Genomic DNA, 20877 nt, shown 5'->3' on the forward strand with positions numbered 1-20877 from the left:
AAAAAAAAAAAAAAAAAAAAAAGAGATAATGAAAAAGAATTACATAAAACCCAAGGGCTTGAGTCTTCAGACTGAAAGGAATGACCAGGTACCAGCATGATGAATGAAAAATGAAAATGAATGAAAAATTTCATATGGCGAAATTCAGTTACAAAACAACAATAAATAAATAATCCAAAAAGCTTATAGAAAAAAAAAAGCACTAAGAATCAGAACAATATGAATGCTAATAGAAGACAGTACTACCTTTAAATTCTGAGAAACTAATTTTTCAATGCAGAATTCTATACCCAGCCAAATTGGTAGGATGGTACAATAGATACTTTCATACATGCAAGGACTCAGAGAGCTTACCTCCCCAATACAGGTTCTCAAGCAGTTAACTGAGATTGTGCTACACTAGAACAAGGGAGTAAACTGAGAAAAAAAGTTCTGGGATCCAGTGGATAACCAGTGGAGTCTTTCTAAGAAAGCACTGAAGGAAAGTTCTGTGATGACCCCTCTGCAGCAGGCATGGGGAAAAATAGTTTTGCTTGAAAGAAGAAAGAGAGAGAATCTCAATTTGAGGATTCTCCATGAAAAAGAACTCAAGAGAATGCCTAAATAATGGAGAGTTTGCAGGGGGAGGGGGACCAACAACATGAGGCTACACTAGAGCAAACAGTTCAAGGAAAAAAGAAGAGATTTCAGAAACAACAAGAAAAACTAAGTTATATAACAAGGGTAATATGAACAACAACATTTACATAATTAGTAAGAACAACATTTACATCATGGTACTTATAAACACTTTATTTTAAACTGCAACTTTAGAATTAACCTAGACAAAGCTTTAGAAAAGTCAAACATGGTTGTAGCACAATACCAGATCTTCCTCGATTTATGATGGGGTTACATCTTGATGAATCCATTGTTAAGTTGAAAATATTTAAATGTGAAAATCTGTTTAATACACCCAACCTACTGAACATCACAGCTTAGCCCAGCCTACCTTAAACATACTCAGAACACTTATATTAGCCTACAGTTGGGCAAAATCATCTAACACAAAGCCTATTTTATAATAAAGTGTTGAATATCTCATGTAATTATTGAATACTGTACTGAAAGTGAAAACCAGAATGGTTGTGTGGGGACAGAGTGGTTTTAAGTGTATCGGTTGTTTACCCTCGTGATGGCGTGGCTGCTGGGAGCTGTGGCTACTGCCACTGCCCAGCATCATGAGAGAGTGCCATGACATATATCACCATCCCAGGAAAAGATCAATATTAAAAATTCCAAGTATGGTTTCTACTGAATGTGTATAGCTTTCACACCATCGTAAAGTCGGAAAATTGTAAGTTTAACCAGTGTAAGTCGAGGGCCATCTGTAAATATGTTATCAATGTGGGCAATATAAATGAAGAAGTCCAGATAGGAAAAGCAGAGGTAAGGAGTAGTAATTGGGAAGGAGAGATGAGGGATGCTAAGATCATCATTTTATAAAGCATGAAATAAAAATGATGTCTAACAGTGTTCTACAGTGTTTCCTGAGCTTATTCCCATGCTTCTAGAAGTTCTCTACAATAATGTTCACATTTTGTACCTTTTGTTTTAATATGAATAATAAAATACAGAAGCATATTCTGAAAAAAAAAAGAGATGATGTCTCTAATTGATAGAATAAGAACTAAAACTCTTAATATTACACACACAACTCATCCAATAACTTTAAACAGTGACATAAAAATACTGGTACCATAACGGCAAAGTAAAGGGTGGTATAAGTTAAATAAATCTTCATCTGTTAACAGTGATAAAGCCACAGCTCATGGAAAATACAAAATGGAAAAAATAACTATTAGAAGAAACAGTTAAAATATTTAGAAATTGAATCTGCACGGTTTGGATTTCTAATGATATATATATATATATAATATACATATTATATATATATATTTTATATATATATATATATAAAACTTGGATAACAATTTAACCATTTTTTAAAAAAGAATTTCTACACTCTCTCTTTAGTAATCAGACTTGCCTGATTTCTCTTGTTCTCCAGCAGTGAAGTCTCATAGAGTTGAGCATTATGAAGAACAATTCCACAAAATGCCAAGTAAGCAGCAAAGTCCTAGAAAACAGGCAAGACAACAGCCAAATAAGAACTGTCAATAACCTGTCTTGTTAGATTGCTTGAAACGCAAACAACATTCAAAAATGTTTACAGTTCAAATAAATATCTGGAAACCAACAGTGCAGATGTTTATTCTGCATAAAATTAGGAACCGATGCAAAGCAACTGTTAGCTAAATGGTACAACCAGTAGATGACAACTGTTAACACAGTCTCCTAAAGTCATACAGTAGTTGGAAATTAGCAAAGAGAAAGAGAGGAGACACAGATCTCTTTACACCATGTGAAACTGAAATTCAGTCTATGCAAAATTTGGTGTAGTCTCTAAATGATATTAAGACTTGGGTTTCAGCTAAGACCATAAAAATAGCCTGTAACTTATTACTGGGGCAAACTGAAAGCTCACAATCTTGTTAGGAGAATACTGGCAATGATATTGCCAATATTAGTCCCATACTAAATTGCAAATTTAGTATTAGTTTCAATATATCATTTTAAAGATGATCTATCACGCTCATTATACTATACGAAGGTGATGTGCTCACAATTACACTAATTGTGGATGAAAGGAAACCCTTACACGGCATACTTTAGTCACAATCATGAATTTATTTTGCCAAGAGATGATACAGCCTAAGAATTCAAATCTTTCAAGAGGGGTTTACATTAATGGACTATAAACAAATAGTGGAATAAATAGCCAATCTAGAACCATGTTCCCCGCCAAATATCCTCAGGTGTCATTAACGGAATAGGAGACTAGATGTCTATTACACTGATTTAAAAAGGTACTTGCTATGTTCTGAAGCAATTAAGACACAGGGACCAACACTAGTGCCAACACAGCCTACAACATGAGACAAAAATAACCCTGTCTTGTTGGAATGTCTTCCAAAAGCTCCTACTAATTTTCAGGGGAGTGACAGAAATAGCAATGGGCTTGAATAGGAAGAACTCAGTGGGCTCCACGATATACATATAATTGCATATTCAAGGAGAGAAATAACAAGACCTACTGACAGAATGAAGTTATAAACAGGTTTAAGGGCTTCTGTCCTTAAAAGGAAAGCATGTTGATGTGGTATGAGGAATGTGTTCCTTCAGAGTTGGACGAGAAGGGTAATAAAATAATGCTGACTGCACTCTTTCTGAAGCTAAATTCACATCATTTAGCCTGAATTCACACCTTGGCACCCCACCGTCTGTGTGCAAAGCTTATAAAACATTCTGCATTTGCTTCACCAGGAGGCAATTCTAATTTTAAGCTGACCTGGAGCACTGAACTTGGAGCAGTGCTTTAGGGATTTTACGTAAGGTTGAATTTCTTTATAGCAGTGATGAAAGGTAAATGAGAGAGTTAGAACACCGTATCACCCTCCGGATGGCCGCAACATGCACACAGCCCCAGGGGAGGCCTGGTGGCATGGTGAGGAGGCAGTGGGGATGGGGTTCTGTTGACTGAAGACCACAACTACTCCACAACTCAGGTCAGCACTGATTTAGTCAGAGGCAAGAGACACTTTTGAACATTTCAGATCATTTTAAACCATAATGTTTTTGTGGTCAACAATTTCAGCAATCACTAATACCAGAGGTCTATACAACTCTAAAGAGAAAGCACCTTCCTAAATTGAGATCATACCAGACCCAAGTTTTGGTACCTTTTCATCTTTTTCGGTGAATGTCCCACCATTTCCCGATTTCTTGTTGATGGCCTGGGCTACACCAACAACCTGGTATAAGAAGAGAACATTGGTAATTTCGCTGACTGAAATTATTGGTATAAATTCACCAAAGCGTGTTTACAGAATAATTTCTACATGTGCTTTACAATAACGATAAGCTACAAAATCAAAACCAACACCATAGCATCTGAACTAGTCCTGTATCATTTTGTACATTCTTTTTTCCTAATAAGAGTTCAAATGTTTCTAACTTCTTGCGTCCCAAACTGTATTTCATTCTGGGATTTCATGCTGCCCTGTGAAAGAAATTATTGGCAATCACTTTTTATGTGAATATTTTTCATGGCTTTTGAATAAAAAATAAACATTAAATTTATATCACATTTCAAACAGAATATATGATTAAACGAACATTTTATACTGGTTTTAAATATAATATTTCAAGTGGGCTAAATGATCTTTTACTAAAAATGAAATAGGACCAATGGCCAGTCACAGAATTGAAAATGCAGGAGGACCAATTAGGGTAAAAATAATTCTTAATGTAGGGATGTTGTCCAACTTCTTTTGGAATTTCTGAACTTGAAAATTATCTTACCTTCAATAGACTTACTTTGGTGGAAAGAAGTTTTATTGAAAAACAGACTGAGCCTTATTTCAAATCAGAAGGTGTCTGAAAGATAAACTACATCTTAAGAAGACTGAGCTAAACTCTGGGAATATGTCTTAAGTTTCCACAACACATTTAGCAAGACTTTTAAGAACCTTCTCATCTTCCTACTTAAAAGTATATTTTACTTACCCATTTAGTTCCAACTTGAAGTTTGTGTTATTACTTTGTTAGTCTTTTAAAGACCTTCAACTTACTTTTGCTTCCTCTTTACTAGTTATAAATTCTACTTGTTTCCTCCTTCTACAATATAATATCAGTGTAAAAAGCTATTATCCTCTAAATGGTTATACTTTAAAGTCCTGAGTTTTGTGTGAATGGTCCATCGTTTTTTCTCAGCTCACTCTAGCCCATAGCTTTAAGAAATGGATATTAAAAAATGGCCTTCCAAGATAGCAGAGCAAGGACAGAGAAATACATTCTTGTCTGATGTAGTTTTCTGTTCTTAACACGTTTCCTCCCCACCCTACGACAGAGTAAAGAGATGTTGATTTTAAAAAGCAGAATCATCCAATTATCCTGTACCTATTTTACACTCTTTAGCTCTTGGCTAACAGATTTCTCGATGCTCCAATCTCAATGACAAAATGCCTACAAAAGCTTTTGTCTGAGGTCAAAACGTCTGGACTGCAGCCAGGCACATTCACTTGAATATAACTGATGGGAGCCTCTTGAGGGTCACTGGGGTCTAATACATAGTGCTACCAGTATAACTCGGTGATTTCATTTTAAGCATTCATTCATTTACTCAACAAATATTGTGGTGACCACCGTGCACCAAGGAGTGATAAAAACTGGGAGAAAGACTACCCAGAAGGAGCTCAAGAATCAAGAATGGGTGATACATAAACATATATTTACAGCACACATATGATCACTTTGATGATACAGGCGCCCACAGATTGTTAAGAGCACAGAAGGGAGACCAAATATGCATAAAAGAGAAGGTTTCTCAGAAATGATGACATTTGGGTTTTTATTTGTCTTTAATACATGGTTTGATAAAAGAGTTAAATTTTTAAATCTTCATTTTAAGGAAGAAGAGATTAAAACAGATAAAGAGACTGTTATGCAAACCTTCTCAGACAATTATACAGTATTAAAAGAAGCATGTATTGATGTGCTCTGGAGCCTGGAGCCGTGTGAGTCAATGTACTACAAGCAAGACGATTTCCAACCAATACAGCACTGCTCACGTAGTTCAGTGACCGTTCTCCATTTCGAGAATTTCTATTTGATTCTTTTCTCAGACCCGCCTCTTCCTCCTCCTTCCCCTCTTCCTCTTTTTTTCCTTTAAATACTAGTGCCAGCTGTCCTTCGTCTCTTAGAACATACTGAGTTTTGAGTGTAAGTTCACCCACAGCAGGGACTGTTTTCCATGGGAGCCTTAGTCCCCTGAGTCATGAAGTGTCAGGCATAGCGACTTGCTGCTTGTCTGGCACTGCACTGGTGGCATGAACTTGAACTCCATACCCTGTGGGGCACAAGCCCTGCTCTCCTGGCTCACTGGTGTCTCTTCTTTGTCTCGCAGCTGCAGGCAGATGCAAGCTTTCCTCGTTGCTGAAAAATTTTCCAGGCCTGGTTCCACGGATGGAAACTTTACAGACCTAGGCTTCCCCTGGGAGTTTAGTTTCCCCTCCCTGCCCTCACCCGTGCCTGTGGAGGGGACGCATCACCCCTGCCTGCAGATGTTACCCGCAGGCATTCACCCTACCATCCTGAATCTCACATCTCCGAAGCCCATCTGGACTTCGGTCATTCACGCTGCTTACCTTGGGTTCCCCTCTTTGTTTCTGATACCTGGGGATTTCCCTTTCTTGAGCTCATCTGTAATTTTTAAAATCGCTTTTGGTGAAACTTTATTCTCTACTTGTTGGCAGAATGGGGAGGTGGGTGGTGTTCTGCACCTGTTCAGTCTGGCAAACTGATCAGAAGTCTTGTTCACAGGCTTTAAACCCTACTTTGTACCCCCTGAACACCAGCTCTTTACTATATTTAATTTTGTCCCCCTAACATTAGAGCAAGATATTAATCATTAGGCAACTTCATGGAATGAAGACTTCCAGTGAAGAATTTTTCACCCTTTTCGGTGACCAATTATTTCTCTCGCTAGTAATGTTATAGATTTAGACATTAGAGGTTAATTTGTTTAAGGGATGATTATTTAAATATAATTAATTATTTTTTTAAAAGCCAGGCAAGTTCTTTCAAGGGACTATTAGATCAGGAAAATAAATATGGTACTCACATGTGCCTCAATACTTAGCTGGATGACATTTTAAAAATACCACTGATAAAAACAACAGATAAAAATCAGAGAAAAGGCATAGTGTTTGTTCAAGGTAACATAAGACAGTAAAAGACAAAAAGACTTTGATTCTCCAAATTTCAAGGAGCCTAGCAAAACCTGCACCCCCTGACCTCCTTGTGTTGAGAAAAAGTCTTTCCTCCTTCTACCATCTATTGCTCCTTTAAACAAATTAATTTTCTTCAAGACAAGGTTTTTAAATGTCAGTTTTCAAAGACAGCTTTTATGGCAAGAATTTGTCAGACCTCATATCTGAGAGGCAAAGCCCCTACAAATTTTAGCTTCCATATCAGAAGCCCAATCACTTCTGCCTACTTGCTATCTACCTGCAGTACTCTCAAACACCAATACTTTATGCTTTTTTTTTTTTTTTAAAGCACAAAGGAGCTTCTCTGTTTTCTATTTCACTGGCACTTTTGAGAGCATAAATGAATATTATATCCTCACAGGGTCAAGTGTTCTTTTAGGAATGCAAAGGGCAAGACTTGACTCTCGCTGGGTGATCAGTGAGGAACGTGACAGCTGGTCGCTTCAGGGACAAGTGATCACTGCCACAGCGAGCAATTTCTTCTTCAGTCAGCAGCTGCCCCGACCCTTACTGAGGCCATACATCAATCCCTACTATACATTTCCCTGTTCCTAGTTCCAGGGGATGCTCAGCATGGAGGCTAAAAGCCAGGGAGAAAAGGAATAAACTCTACAAATCTTAGCTATCCCTCTGTCCCACCTGCAGAATGTCTCTATTATAATGACAGGATTCTAGACCATCTGTAACCTAAGCTGAAAACCTTACTTCACCAGGAAAACAAGAACTTAACGTAGACAGGAGCCAGTGGAGAATTCTTCCCAGTGCTCTTTTCAAACTTTCTCTTGACTCGGTCATTCATTCAGCAACAAATATTTTACTCAACAAATAATTAATATGTACCTTTAATATACCAGTCACTTTCTAGACAATGAAGATGACTCAGTAGTGAACAAGACAGACACAAATCCCTATACTCATGGAGCTGACATTCTAGTCAGAGTGTTAGGCTTGGAAGGGAATCCCACCCCCATCCTCTTGCCCACCCCTGTTTTACAGGTAAAATGAAACTGAGAGGGTTGACATGACCAATCCAGGCTTTTCCACCTCTCTTCCAAATCCTAGGCAATCAGCAAATTATGGTCATATTCCTTGTGGTATAGGCAAAAGAATGGCCTCCAAAGACGTCCTCATCCCAATCCCTGGAACCTATGACTATGCTGCCTTAATGACAAAAGGGACTTTGCAGATGTGACTAAGTTAAGGATGTGGAGACAGGGAGATTATCCTGAATCGTCTGAGTGGGCCCAATGCAATCACAAGAATCCTTATGATGGAAAGTGGGAGGCAGGAGAGTCAGACAGATTTTAAGATGCAGCTGCAGGGTTTTTTGGGGTTTTTTTATAAGATCTTTTTTGTTATTTTGATGTTGACCATTTTTAGAGTCTTTATTGAATTTGTTACAATATTGCTTCTGTTTTATGTTTTTTTTTGTTTTTTTTGACCTCGAGGCATGTGGGATCATAGTTCCCCGACCAGGGATTGAACTGAACCTACACCCCCTGCATTCGAAGCGTGGAGTCTTAACCACTGGGCCGCCAGGGAAGTCCTGCGGCTGCAGGTTATGAAGATAGAAAGGGGCCACAAGCTAAGTGATGTGGGCAGCCCGTGGAAGCAGCAAAAGGCAAGAGAATAGATTCTTCTCTAGAGATTCCACATAGAAAGACAGCCCTGCCGACCCTTTGTGTCAGCCCAGTGACAACTATTTTGGACTCTGACCTCCAAAACTATAAGATAATACATTTGTGTTGTTTTAAGCCACTAAATTTCCAGTAGTTTTTGGCAGCAGCAATAAGAAACTAATATGTTCCATTAACATGCCCCCATTCCTTGTTCGCTCTTCCTGACCCCACATTATATCTTGTGTTTCACCACCTAAATCCTCACTTTCTTTGAAAGCCCTGGCATCTCATGGCTAATTGTTTTCTTGCCTCAGTCCGTCTATGACACTTAAGTCCAAATTTCCCTTCCTGGAACACTACTTTGCACATACAAGTCATCTCATTGCTCAAAGCTTTTAATACTTCCATGCGTCCATCTATAGGACAAAAACTGAAGACTCTCATTCCATAGGCTCAACTTGAACTAAAATCACTTACATGGGCCTTTGAAGTAGAACGCTACAAAGACCTTTGCTCACGTCATTCCTTGAAATACTACTTTCTAGCTTCTCGGCTGAGGCTGCCTCCAGAAAGCCTTCCTCCAAAGCCCTCTGAAATTCTGTGTTACAGCTGAGGGTGCTATGATCTGACAATGAGCTATTCTCATTTTTAACCTCATTTTCTCTGTTCACATCCAACTCAATTGTTTCCTAAGGACATGATTTATATCTTATGTCTTAAGGAAGCATCAGAGTCTGAATGTACTCAATGCTTCACAGATATTTGTTCTTGATGATAATGGGAGAAGTGTCAGATATCAAAGTTTTATTTAGGTGATGTACTTACTGGACAATTCACATCTGAATAATAGTTAATAAAAATTGCCCATTTCGGTGTGCTTGGTGAGGCCTATGTTAAGGGAGGGCTCTGGGATGTACGGAGCCCACTAAAGGACAGGTTTGGCTCAGGCTTTCAGAGGGGTTGCCTTGGACAGGTCTGGCCCCTCCTCTCATGGTCACCCGGACCTGAGCCCCCGCCTTCAGCGAGGTGGTAGATTTCTTTGGTCTGGGCCAGAGCCGTCACCCTGCTTGTTGATCTAGGAGGAACTGAAATGGGCCAGAGAATGCTGTTCTCTAAGACAGCTTCCTGATCTGTATGCATTAGATTATACTCCATTTAAAGTTGTTACAAAGGGCGGAGTCAAGCTGGCAGACTAGCAGGATGTAGAATGCGTGTCTCCGCACAACTAGAGCACCTACCAGGCACCAGTGGGGGACCACGGACACCTAAGGGGACGGGAGGAACCCCCAGCAACCGATTTGCGGGATCTTGGTTCCAGCTCCTATGCTGGGAGCTCTGAGTCCAAACCGCTGGACTAACAGAGAACCTCAGACCTCAGGGAATATTAATCAGACCGAGGCCTCCCAGAGGTCCTAATCTCAGCACCTAGACCCAGCTCTATCTAACTGCCTGCAAACTCCAGCGCTGGACACCTAAGGCCAAACAACCAGTAAGGCAGGAATACAACTCCACCCATCAAAAAAAAAAAAAAAAAAAAAAAAAAAAAAAAAAAAAAAAAAAAAAAGGGAGAAAAAAAACCCCCCCCAAAAAAAAAAAAAAAAAAAAAAAGAAATGACAAAAAAGTATATGTTACAGACGAAGGAGCAAGGTAAAAACCTACATGACCAAACAAATGAAGATGAAATAGGCAACCTACCTGAAAAAGAATTCAGAGTAATGATAGTAAAGATGATCCAAAATCTCAGAAACAGAATGAACAAAATACAAGAAACATTTAACAAGGATCTAGAAGAACTAAAGAGTAAACAAACAGTGATGCATACACAATAAATGAACTTAAAAATACTCTAGAAGGAATCAATAGTGGAATAACTGAGGCAGAAGAACGGATATGTGAGCTGGAAGATAAAATGGTGGAAATAACTACTGCAGAGCAGAGTAAAGAAAAAAGAATGAAAAGAACTGAGGACAGTCTCAGAGACCTCTAGGACAACATTAAATGCAGGAACATTCTAATTATAGGGGTCCCAGAAGAAGAAGAGAAAAAAAAAGAACTGTGAAAATATTTGAAGAGATTATAGTCACTCTGACATGGGAAAGGAAAGAGTCAATCAAGTCCAGGAAGCGCAGAGAGTCCCATATAGGATAAACCCAAAGAGAAACACGCTGAGACACATATTAATCAAACTATCAAAAATTAAATACAAAGAAAGAACAATCATTAAGAACAGCAAGGGAAAAACAACAAATAATATACAAGGGAATCCCCATAAAGTTAACGGAGCTGTGAAAAATACAAACACATGGAGGTTAAATAATACACTAGTAAATACCCAAGTGATCACTGAGGAAATCAAAGAGGAAATCAAAAATTACCTAGAAACAAATGACAATGAAAACACGATGACCCAAAACCTATGGGATGCAGCAAAAGCAGTTCTAAGAGGGAAGTTTACAGCAATACAATCTTACCTCAAGAAACAAGAAAAATCTCAAATAAACAACCTAACCTTACACCTAAAGCAACTGGAGACATAAAAAGCAAAAAACCCCAAAGTTAGCAGACGGAAAGAAATCATAAAGATCAGATCAGAAATAAAGGAAAATGAATAAAGGAAATGATAGATAGCAAAGATCAATAAAACTAAAAGCTGGTTCTTTGAGAAGATAAACAAAATAGATAAACCATTGGCCAGACTCATCAAGAAAAAAAGGGAGGAGACTCAAATCAATAGAATTATAAATGAAAAAGGAGAAGTAACAACTAACACTGCAGAAATACAAAGGATCGTGAGACATTACTACAAGCAACTATATACCAATAAAATGGACAACCTGGATGAAATGGACAAATTCTTAGAAAAGTACAACTTTCTGGGACTGAACCAGGAAGAAATAGAAAATATGAACAGACCAATCACAAGCACTGAAATTGAAACTGTGATTAAAAATCTTCCAATAAACAAAAGCCCAGGACCAGATGGCTTCACAAGCAAATTCTATCAAACATTTAGAGAAGAGCTAACACCTATCCTTCTCAAACTCTTCCAAATATAATAGGGGGGAGGAACACTCCCTAACTCATTCTACGAGGCCACCATCACCCTGATACCAAAACCACACAAAGTTGTCACAAAGAAAGAAAACTACAGGCCAGTATCACTGATGAACACAGATGCAAAAATCCTCAACAAAATACTAGCAAACAGAATCCAACAGCACATTAAAAGGATCATACACCATGATCAAGTGGGGTTTTTCCCAGGAATGCAAGGATTCTCCAATATATGCAATTCAATCAGCGTGATACTCCATATTAACAAACTGAAGGAGAAAAACCATACGATAATCTCAATAGATGCAGAAAAACATTTTGACAAAATTCAACACCCATTTATGATAAAAATGCTCCAGAAAGTAGGCATAGAGGGAATCTACCTCAACATAATAAAGGCCATATATGACAAGCCCACAGCCAACATCGTTCTCAAGCGTGAAAAACTGAAACCATTTCCTCTAAGATCAGGAACAAGACAAGGTTGCCCACTCTCACCACTATTATTCAACATAGTTTTGGAAGTTTTAGCCACAGCAATTAGAGAAGAAAAAGAAATAAAAGGAATCCAAATCGGAAAAGAAGAAGTAAAGCTGTCACTGTTTGCAGATGACATGATACTATACATAGAGAATCCTAAAGATGATACCAGAAAACTACTAGAGCTACTGAATAAATTTGGTAGAGTAGCAGGACACAAAATTAACGTACAGAAATCTCTTGCATTCCTATACACTAATGATGAAAAATCTGAAAGAGAAATTAGGGAAACACTCCCATTTACCACTGCAGCAAAAAGAATAAAATACCTAGGAGTAAACCTACCTAAGGAGACAAAAAACCTGTATGCCTGTATGCAGAAAACTATAAGACACTGATGAAAGAAATTAAAGATGATACAAACAGATGGAGAGATGTACCATGTTCTTGGATTAGAAGAATCAACATTGTGAAAATGACTATACTACCCAAAGCAATCTACAGTTTCAGTGCAATCCCTATCAAATTACCAATGGCACTTTTCACAGAAGTAGGACAAAAAATTTCACAATTTCTATGGAAACACAGAAGACCCCGAATAGCCAAAGCAATCTTGAGAAAGAAAAATGGAGCTGGAGGAATCAGGCTCCTTGACTTCAAACTATACCACTAAGCTACAGTAATCAAGACAGTATGATACTGGCACAAAACCAGGAAAAATCAATCGATGGAACAGGATACAAAGCTCAGAGAGAAACCCACGCACATATGGTCACCTTTATCTTTGATAAAGGAGACAAGAATATGCAGTGGAGAAAAGATAGCCTCTTCAATAAGCAGTGCTGGGAAAACTGAACAGCTACATGTGAAAGAATGAAATTAGAACACTTCCTAACACCATACAGAAAAATAAACTCAAAATGGATTAAAGACCTAAATATAAGGCCAGACACTATAAAACTCTTAGAGGAAAACACAGGCAGGACACTCTATGACATAAATCACAGCAAGATCCTTTTTGACCCACCTCTGAGAGAAATGGGAAAAAAAGCCAAAAATAAACAAATGGGACCTAATGAAACTTCAAAGCTTTTGCACAGCAAAGGAAACCATAAACAAGACGAAAAGACAACCCTCAGAATGGGAGAAAATATTTGCAAATGAAGCAACTGACAAAGGATTAATCTCCAAAATATACAAACAGCACATGCAGCTCAATATCACAAAAACAAACAACCCAATCCAAAAATGGGCAGAAGACCTAAATAGACATTTCTCTAAAGAAGATATACAGATTGCCAACAAACACATGAAAGGATGCTCAACATCACTAATCATTAGAGAAATGCAAATCAAAACTACAAAGCCCATTTTTTTCTCTGCTCTTTGCTTGATATTAAGAGATCTGTCCACATACAAAAACTTTGTGTGTGAGTAAGAAATACATACTCTTAATAAGCCTTTACTTATGGAGTTGAAACTTATAGCCTAAAACGGCTTTGGGAGAGTGGGAAAGAAAAGCTTGAGATTGTTAGTTTTAATTTTTAATTTTAAAAGTACAGTAAGTATCCATGTCTTTGTCATCTAGAACAGTGGTAAAATGGGGCTTGTTAAAACACAGCTTGCTGGATTCCACCTCCAGAGTTTCAGAGTCAGAGATCTGGGTTGGCGCCTGAGAACTTGTTTTACTAAAAGTTCTCAGGTGATGCCAAAGGCTGCTGGTGTAGGGAGAAAAAACACTTTGAGAGCCATTGATATAGAACTACTAAGCATTAATATTTGTTAATGTTTCCTCTTTTTTTTTAAGTTCAATTAAGATAACAACAAACTGGACTTTTTCCTTCCCAGTCTCATTGTATTCCATGCCAAATTTTGCTCATTTGATCCCCAAATGTTTGGGTTGTTTGCAATTTTTTGCTATTACAGATAATCCACATTGAACGTCTCTGTATAGGTCTCCTCGTGCACAAGTGCGAGAGTTTCTTTGATGAAATCTTCAAAGGATTACAGAAATTTATATTTATCAGCAATGTATAAGGGTTCCTGCTAACCTCACATCCTAACCAACCCCTAGTATTATGAGGCTAAATTTCTAAACTCTGTCTATCTGTTGGGTATAAAAATGTATCTCATTATTGCTTTAATTTGTATTTTCCTGATTACTAGAGAGCTTTTTAATTATTATTGGCTACATTGGTTTTCTTCTTCTGTGTTGCCTATGTGTACGTTTGCCAATTTTGACCTTTTTGTTGTTTTGGGTTGTCTGGCTTTCGTTAATGAGTTTGAGAATCAAGGTTTGATATTGCTTTAACTGGTAAGACTGACTTTCCTTGGTTGGGACTCATTTTATCCCTCTGTATGCACAGGCACCGCTACACCTATTTCTCTCAGGAGTATGTCTATCGATCTTCCAGGATTGGAAGACAAGACAGGAACACGTATAGAAGTGGATGATTTTAGTTTATTCTCACAGCCTGGGTGGCCAGGAAGAGGGAGCCAAGGTGAAGGGAAGCTTCTAGGAAGTTGAAAGATATAAAGAGCAATGCTCTGAAGATGACTGGCATCAGAAATACATGACCGATGGCCAGTGGCCCTAAAATAGTTAATTAATAAACCTATTCACAGCCAAAAATAAAAAAGAAAGAAAAAAAAACTTATAATGTCAAGAAGTTTGCCACTTAAAAAAAGGAAAAGGGAGGGCCTCTTATGTAACAGGCACTTTGTCTGTTAATCCATCTAACCTTTGTCACAACCCTTTCAGGTAGATATTATTATTCCCATTTTATCACAAGGGCAGCTGATGTTCAGAAAAGTTAAATAGGTAGTGCAAGAATGTACAGACCCAGATGCTCTCCAGGTCTGATCCCAAAGCTTGTGTTTTTCCTGCTACTCCCCCGCAGGGGAAAGTGAAACCAGCACTATGTATATAAAATACAGGTTCGTAAGCACTATTGTTTAAACTAGAGGAATCATGATGACCACCGGTTTCCCAGTACATCCAAGACTGTCTTCAGACCCCATACATACGCTTATCTTTTTTTGTTTTGGCGGTACGCGGGCCTCTCACTGTTGTGGCCTCTCCTGTTGCGGAGCACAGGCTCCGGACGCGCAGGCTCAGCGGCCAGGGCTCACAGGCCTAGCCGCTCTGCGGCATGTGGGATCTTCCCGGACCGGGGCATGAACCCGTGTCCCCTGCATCGGCAGGCATACTCTCAACCACTGCGCCACCAGGGAAGCCCCATACGCTTATCTTTTTAAGGCATGCTTTCATCAAAGGGAATGGAACAATTTCAAAACTATAACTTTAAGAAACAAAGACAGCGCTTCCCGGCCGCCTGCCAATGCAGGGGACACAGGTTCGAGCCCTGGTCCAGGAAGATCCCACATGTAGCGGAGCAACTAAGCCTGTGTGCCACAACTACTGAGCCTGCGCTCTAGAGCCCGCGAGCCACAATTACTGAGCCTGCGTGCCACAACTACTGAAGTCCGCGTGCCTAGACCCCGCACACTGCAACGAAGAGTAGCCCCCGCTCACTGCAACTAGAGAAAGCCCATGAGCAGCGATGAAGACCCAACTCAGCCAAAAATAAATAAATAAAATAAATTTTTTTAAAAAAAAGAAAGAAGGAAACAAAGACAAATCCAAAGTGGCTGCTAAAAGTTCTGCTTTCTTTGACTTCGATAATAAACCTTAAAGACACATTTTTATAGCCAAGAACTACTTACGTAACATAAAGAATCCTATGTTTCAGGGGAAAACAGGTAATAATGCAGTTTCAAAAATAAGCAGATTATTCAAGAAAAAGCAGAATTAGTCTATGATGATAAAAATCAGAACTGTGCTGCCCATGGGTTGTGGGCATTGACAGAGGTGATGAAAGTGTTCTCTGTCTTGACTGGGGTGTTATACAGATGAATAAACATTTGTCAAACTCATCAAACTGTACATGAAGATCTGCATATTTCACTGTATGTCAACTTTACCTTGTTTTTCAAAAAGTATTTGAAAGTCTTAAAAGTAAATTTGTAATTGCTGATGACATTTGAAAGTGGTGGTCCACGTGCTGAGCCCTCAGCTGTCCTGGAGCGTGCTGAGGTCCTGACCATCTGCTCTGTGCTATCAGACAGGACGGATGCTCCCCAGATGGCACCAGGACAAATCCACCGCTGGGGGTCAGTAGCTGTCCTGCCCTGGGAATGTCGAGTGGGAGAGGTGCCAACCTGAGACTGCATTCCTTCCAGACAAGGGGAAGCTGGGTGTAATTCTCAATCCTAGCGTTTATTCTTATCCCTTTGCACACGTGCGTGCGCGCACACACACACACACACACACACACAATTTCCTCTTCCCTGCCAAATACCAAACTCTCTGCCACACCAGCTTTTAAGCAATGAGGTGTAAAGGTCTTAGAACCACAGGGACCTGCTGCCTTCTAATCAGATCTTTCTGTCCATTGGGATACAGAGATTCAGGCCTGAGACAGAGCAGCACATAACCATGGTGAGCAGAGTCTCCTCCTATGCCCTTTAAAAACTGCAGAGACACAAAGGGTACATAGCAGACAGGAGCCTGCTGTCTTTCCCACGGCAGGGTGCGCTCAGTGTTCACCATTTTTATTTAACTTTCCATTCCTCCGTTTGTCTGGCCTTGCAACACTCCAAAGGGAGGGAACAGCCATTTTCTGAACCTCCACTAGGTGACGAGCTCTGTGGTGGACACTGTCACGTTTCTTGTCTCACTATGACCACTGTCAAACCCCCCACTGTGTGTCTGTACCTCATGTTGAAGCTTCACAGACAAGTCACCTTAAGCACAGATTGGTGAAGAAAGTTGCTCAAGGAATCACTGATCTTAAACCAGCACTCAAGACAGTTGTTTTGCTAGAGTTGGAACTCTTTCTTTCAAACTCTATCTCTCTGCCTATTCGGGAATAAGTCCAAAATAACAATTAAAAAAAATGTGTCCTCAATATATATTGTACAAATTGCACTTTGTATCAGAATAACTCTATCACTGTTATGCCCACCACTACACATGACATTGCCAAAAATGACTTCAGAGCCTTGGATCTATTTAATAACTATGATTTATTTTCAGGGTGGTGTCCTGCGTTCCGCCAGATGCTGGCCTGCAAAGCACACCCTGGACAGTGTTGTTGGATTTGGACTCTGTTAACCCAGGATTGAGTTTGTTCCAGTACTGCCTGCACTTACAACAGGTCCATGCCTCTATACCCTGGCCAGGTGCTGTGCTAGTAAAGCTTCCTGATAATTACAGGGTAAAAGGGTGTGCTCATAAATGTGGGCCTAATACAAACAGAGGAGAAATAACACAGCAAAAGTGGCAAAAAGCAAGTTTCATGCATCAAAACACTGAATAGGCTGAATCTCACTTGCAAATTAAAGTTGGTATCAAAGGAATGCCATCTCAGTGGGAGTTGAACTAAATGTTCAGATCAGTGTTCTTGCCTCTACTGGACCATCTAACTGCATCCTAGCCAGTTAGATATTCACATCATAGAAGCTAGATATTCCTAACATTTAACTTCAGAGATCCAGGGGAAAAATGTGTGTTTATAATTGTTTTACACTCAACAAATCCTTCGTATAGAGAATATAACTTATAATATTTTACCTCTAAGTGCTTTTTCCTCCAAATGGAAGATGAGCCTGAAAAGATAATCACATATGAAAGCTCAGATGCAGACAGACACCAGTCTCACTAGCAGAACTCCTAGCTTGTAGGTGTTACCAGCACAAAAAGACATGCCCTCCTCCACACAGCTATGCCAGATAATATACAAGCAATTAATTTGGAATCATTGTTGGCAACTCTAGATTTTGTCATTCTATTATTCCAGTCCATAATTTGCATTTTCAAAAACTAAAACAGTAAGGAGTTGGCTGGTAGCTTTTCAGGTCCAATCATGAATAAAGATGAAAGAAGGTAATTATTTCACAGTGAGAAAAATGCAGCCTTAGAATAAGATGACATGGGTATCAATTCCAGCTCTGCTACTTAATAGAGATGGAATATCAGGAAGTTTCCTTAACTTGATGAAGTCCACATTTCTTCATCTAAAATGGGGAGGATAACATCAATACAGAATAGTTATTACTGATCTCTAAGGGTTGGCAGGAAGATCCTAGTCCTACTACTATTTACCACATAGCCTTGATTAAATTTCTACCTGAAATCCCTTAATTTGTCAATCTACTTTGGTTTCCATGCTTCAAGATGGCAGAGAAACATTTTTGAAAAAGAAGTTCTCAGGTCAGCTAGCATTATTGCATACCACAGATGCAGTTTAAATGTCACCTCCTCTGTGAAGCATTCTTGTTTCACCTTGCTCTCATGGCAGCCTACAGTCTAGGGAGCGGAAACAGAAATCAACCCGTGAGTTAATATGGTGATTAAGTGCTTAAGTGTCATGAAGAAAACAGCAGGGATAGACATAATGGTAGATAGTCAATAAGGACGGCGGAAGAAAGTCTTCCTGAGATGTCATTTGAGTAAAAACCTGAAGGAGGTGACAGACTGAGCCATGTGGAGAACTAGGCAATGGAACTTCAGACAAGGAAACAGCAAGTGCAAAGGCCCTGGGGTACAGAGAAAACAACAACAGTGTGCTAGAGAGGATTAGCAGGGGGAGACAATAGGTGATATCAGAGGGGCTTCGGGAGCCAGGTCATGGGGGACCTTTCTTAGAGAGTGAAGTGGAAATCCATTGCAGGGTTCTGAGAAGGGGAGGGATGAGATCTAGCATGTTTTCTAAAATTTGTGTTGAGAATAGACTGAAGGGCGTTAAAGGCTTGAAGCAGGGACACTAGTTAGGGAGGCTACTATAATAATTCAGGTGCTCCATACTGATGGCTCCACACTGAAGCTCCAGTGTGGTAGAAGTACAGGTGGAGAGCAGTGATTGAAGGGAAAGTCAAGAGTGTTTCCTGATCAGCTGGATATCTACTGGGGGAGAAAGAAAGAAGGAATTTAGCCTGAACAGCTGGGATGACAGAGAAGTTAAGTGTGGTGGGGCTGAGTATAGAGCAGGTTTAGTGGGAAGGGAGATTAGCAGTGATGTTTCAGACATATTAAGTTCACGATGCCCACTAGACACATATAGGTAGTCCAGTAAGCAGTTGAATATATGAGTTTAAATTGAAGAAACAACACAGTTGCAATGTAAGTTCGGTTGGCACACAAATGGTATTTAAAACTATGAGAGCAAATAAGATCACATAAGCAGTGAGTGAAGGTCCAGGGCTGAGACATTTAGCAGTGTTGTGACGAGTGGGCCCCAGCTAAGGAGACAGAGAGGCAGTCAGAGAGATGGAAGGAAAAAACTGGGGAGTCTGAGGTCCTGGAGAGCAACTGAAGACAATCTGTCCTGGAGGAATGAGTGATCAACAAGGCCACGTGCTGCCGCCCTGCCGGGTAAAGTGAGTACTGAGAAATGATCGTAAGCTCCTGCCCTGTGGACGCCACGCGACCCTGCCAAGAGTGGTTTCCACAGAGCGGTGAGGGTGAAGGCTTGGGTGGATTATGCTCCGGAGGGTGGGAGGAAATGGAAATGGCAAACGTGGACAACTCTTTCAAAGAGTTTAGCTCTGATGGTAATCAGAGAAATGGTGATCTCTGAAAGGAGATATGCAGTCCAATGAGTGTTTGCTTTTGTTTTTAAGATGGGAGAAATAACAGCGTGTCTGTATGCTGATAAACCAGTTTGGTAGAGAGGGGAATTTTGGTGACTCTGGTCACAGAGGGGAGAGCTGCTGAGCCGTGTCTTGGAGCACATGAGATGGGATGTGATCTGGTGCACAAGTGCGAGACTGACTTTGGCTATTTCACAGATGGTTAATGTAAAAGGGAAACCAGAGGATGTAAACTCAGAGGCAAGAGCAGGGGGAAAGACAATGGGGAAGTTCTCCTGTGGAATTCTTCCCGTAACTGCTTTATTTTTCACTGGAAGAGTGAGCAAGACCACCGGATGAAAGTGGAGATGGTGATGCAACACCGAGACTTGAGGAGAGAGGAGAAAGGAACAGACAGTAAAATAACACCCCCCACAAAAATGGTTTTGATCCCCACAAACCAATTCTCTCCGTTGCATGTTTTATTTTAGGGAATATCACAATTCTCCCCACTAGAAAGTATTCTAGATTCTTCCTTCTACTTAACCCTCCACCAAATCAATCCCTCAACCACCTAAACAGAAGTGTAACAAATCCACTCCTAGTCTGGATTATGCAAAAGTCTCCTTACCAACTTCCCTGCTTCCAGACCCAGGGCTTTCTCCATGTATGAACAAATATGGAAATCAAAACCTATCAAGTATCAAATTATGTGGCTCTGGTTAGAGACTAAACAAAGAAAACTCTTCACCCTTAATGCTATGGCCACACAGATCTTTAAATGACAGCAAATGTTTCTTGGCTTAAAAAACAAAAAACAAAAAACCAGCACCTCCTTCGCATGGCAGCTTGAGGACGCTTCATGATCTTGCCTCAGCTTGGCTGCACAGCCTCGCCTCCAGTGCTAAGGTATTTACTAGACACGTTCCCTCCAATCTTGATCCATGAGGGAGGCAGAAAACAATGGTGCAGAGAAATAATAAGGATGCACCAGTGAGCATTTTCCATGGGCATTAAGAAGCAAAGTACCGGGCTTCCCTGGTGGCGCAGTGGTTGAGAGTCCGCCTGCCGATGCAGGGGACACGGGTTCGTGCCCCGGTCCGGGAAGATCTCACATACCGTGGAGCGGCTGGGCCCATGAGCCATGGCCGCTGAGCCTGCGCGTCCGGAGCCTGTGCTCCGCAAAGGGAGAGGCCACAACAGTGAGAGACCCGCATAC

The 20877-nt window shown here is 40.0% G+C and overlaps 1 protein-coding gene across 3 annotated transcripts in view; it reads right to left on the reverse strand.

The window, feature by feature from the left end:
* The window catches only part of PDE5A (phosphodiesterase 5A), a 140234-nt gene that overhangs the window by 76837 nt on the left and 42520 nt on the right, over positions 1 to 20877 (reverse strand). For all 3 annotated transcript variants that reach the window (XM_024731995.1, XM_024731997.1, XM_024731996.1), the window contains exons 4-5: positions 3783 to 3854; positions 2030 to 2119 (exon numbers count right to left, since the gene is read on the reverse strand). In XM_024731995.1, coding sequence (XP_024587763.1) covers positions 2030 to 2119; positions 3783 to 3854 — 162 coding nt within the window. The remainder of the gene's footprint in view (positions 1 to 2029; positions 2120 to 3782; positions 3855 to 20877) is intronic.

Source organism: Neophocaena asiaeorientalis, unplaced genomic scaffold (assembly GCF_003031525.2).
Source record: "Neophocaena asiaeorientalis asiaeorientalis breed wild unplaced genomic scaffold, Neophocaena_asiaeorientalis_V1.1 scaffold88, whole genome shotgun sequence".
NCBI lineage: Eukaryota > Metazoa > Chordata > Mammalia > Artiodactyla > Phocoenidae > Neophocaena > Neophocaena asiaeorientalis.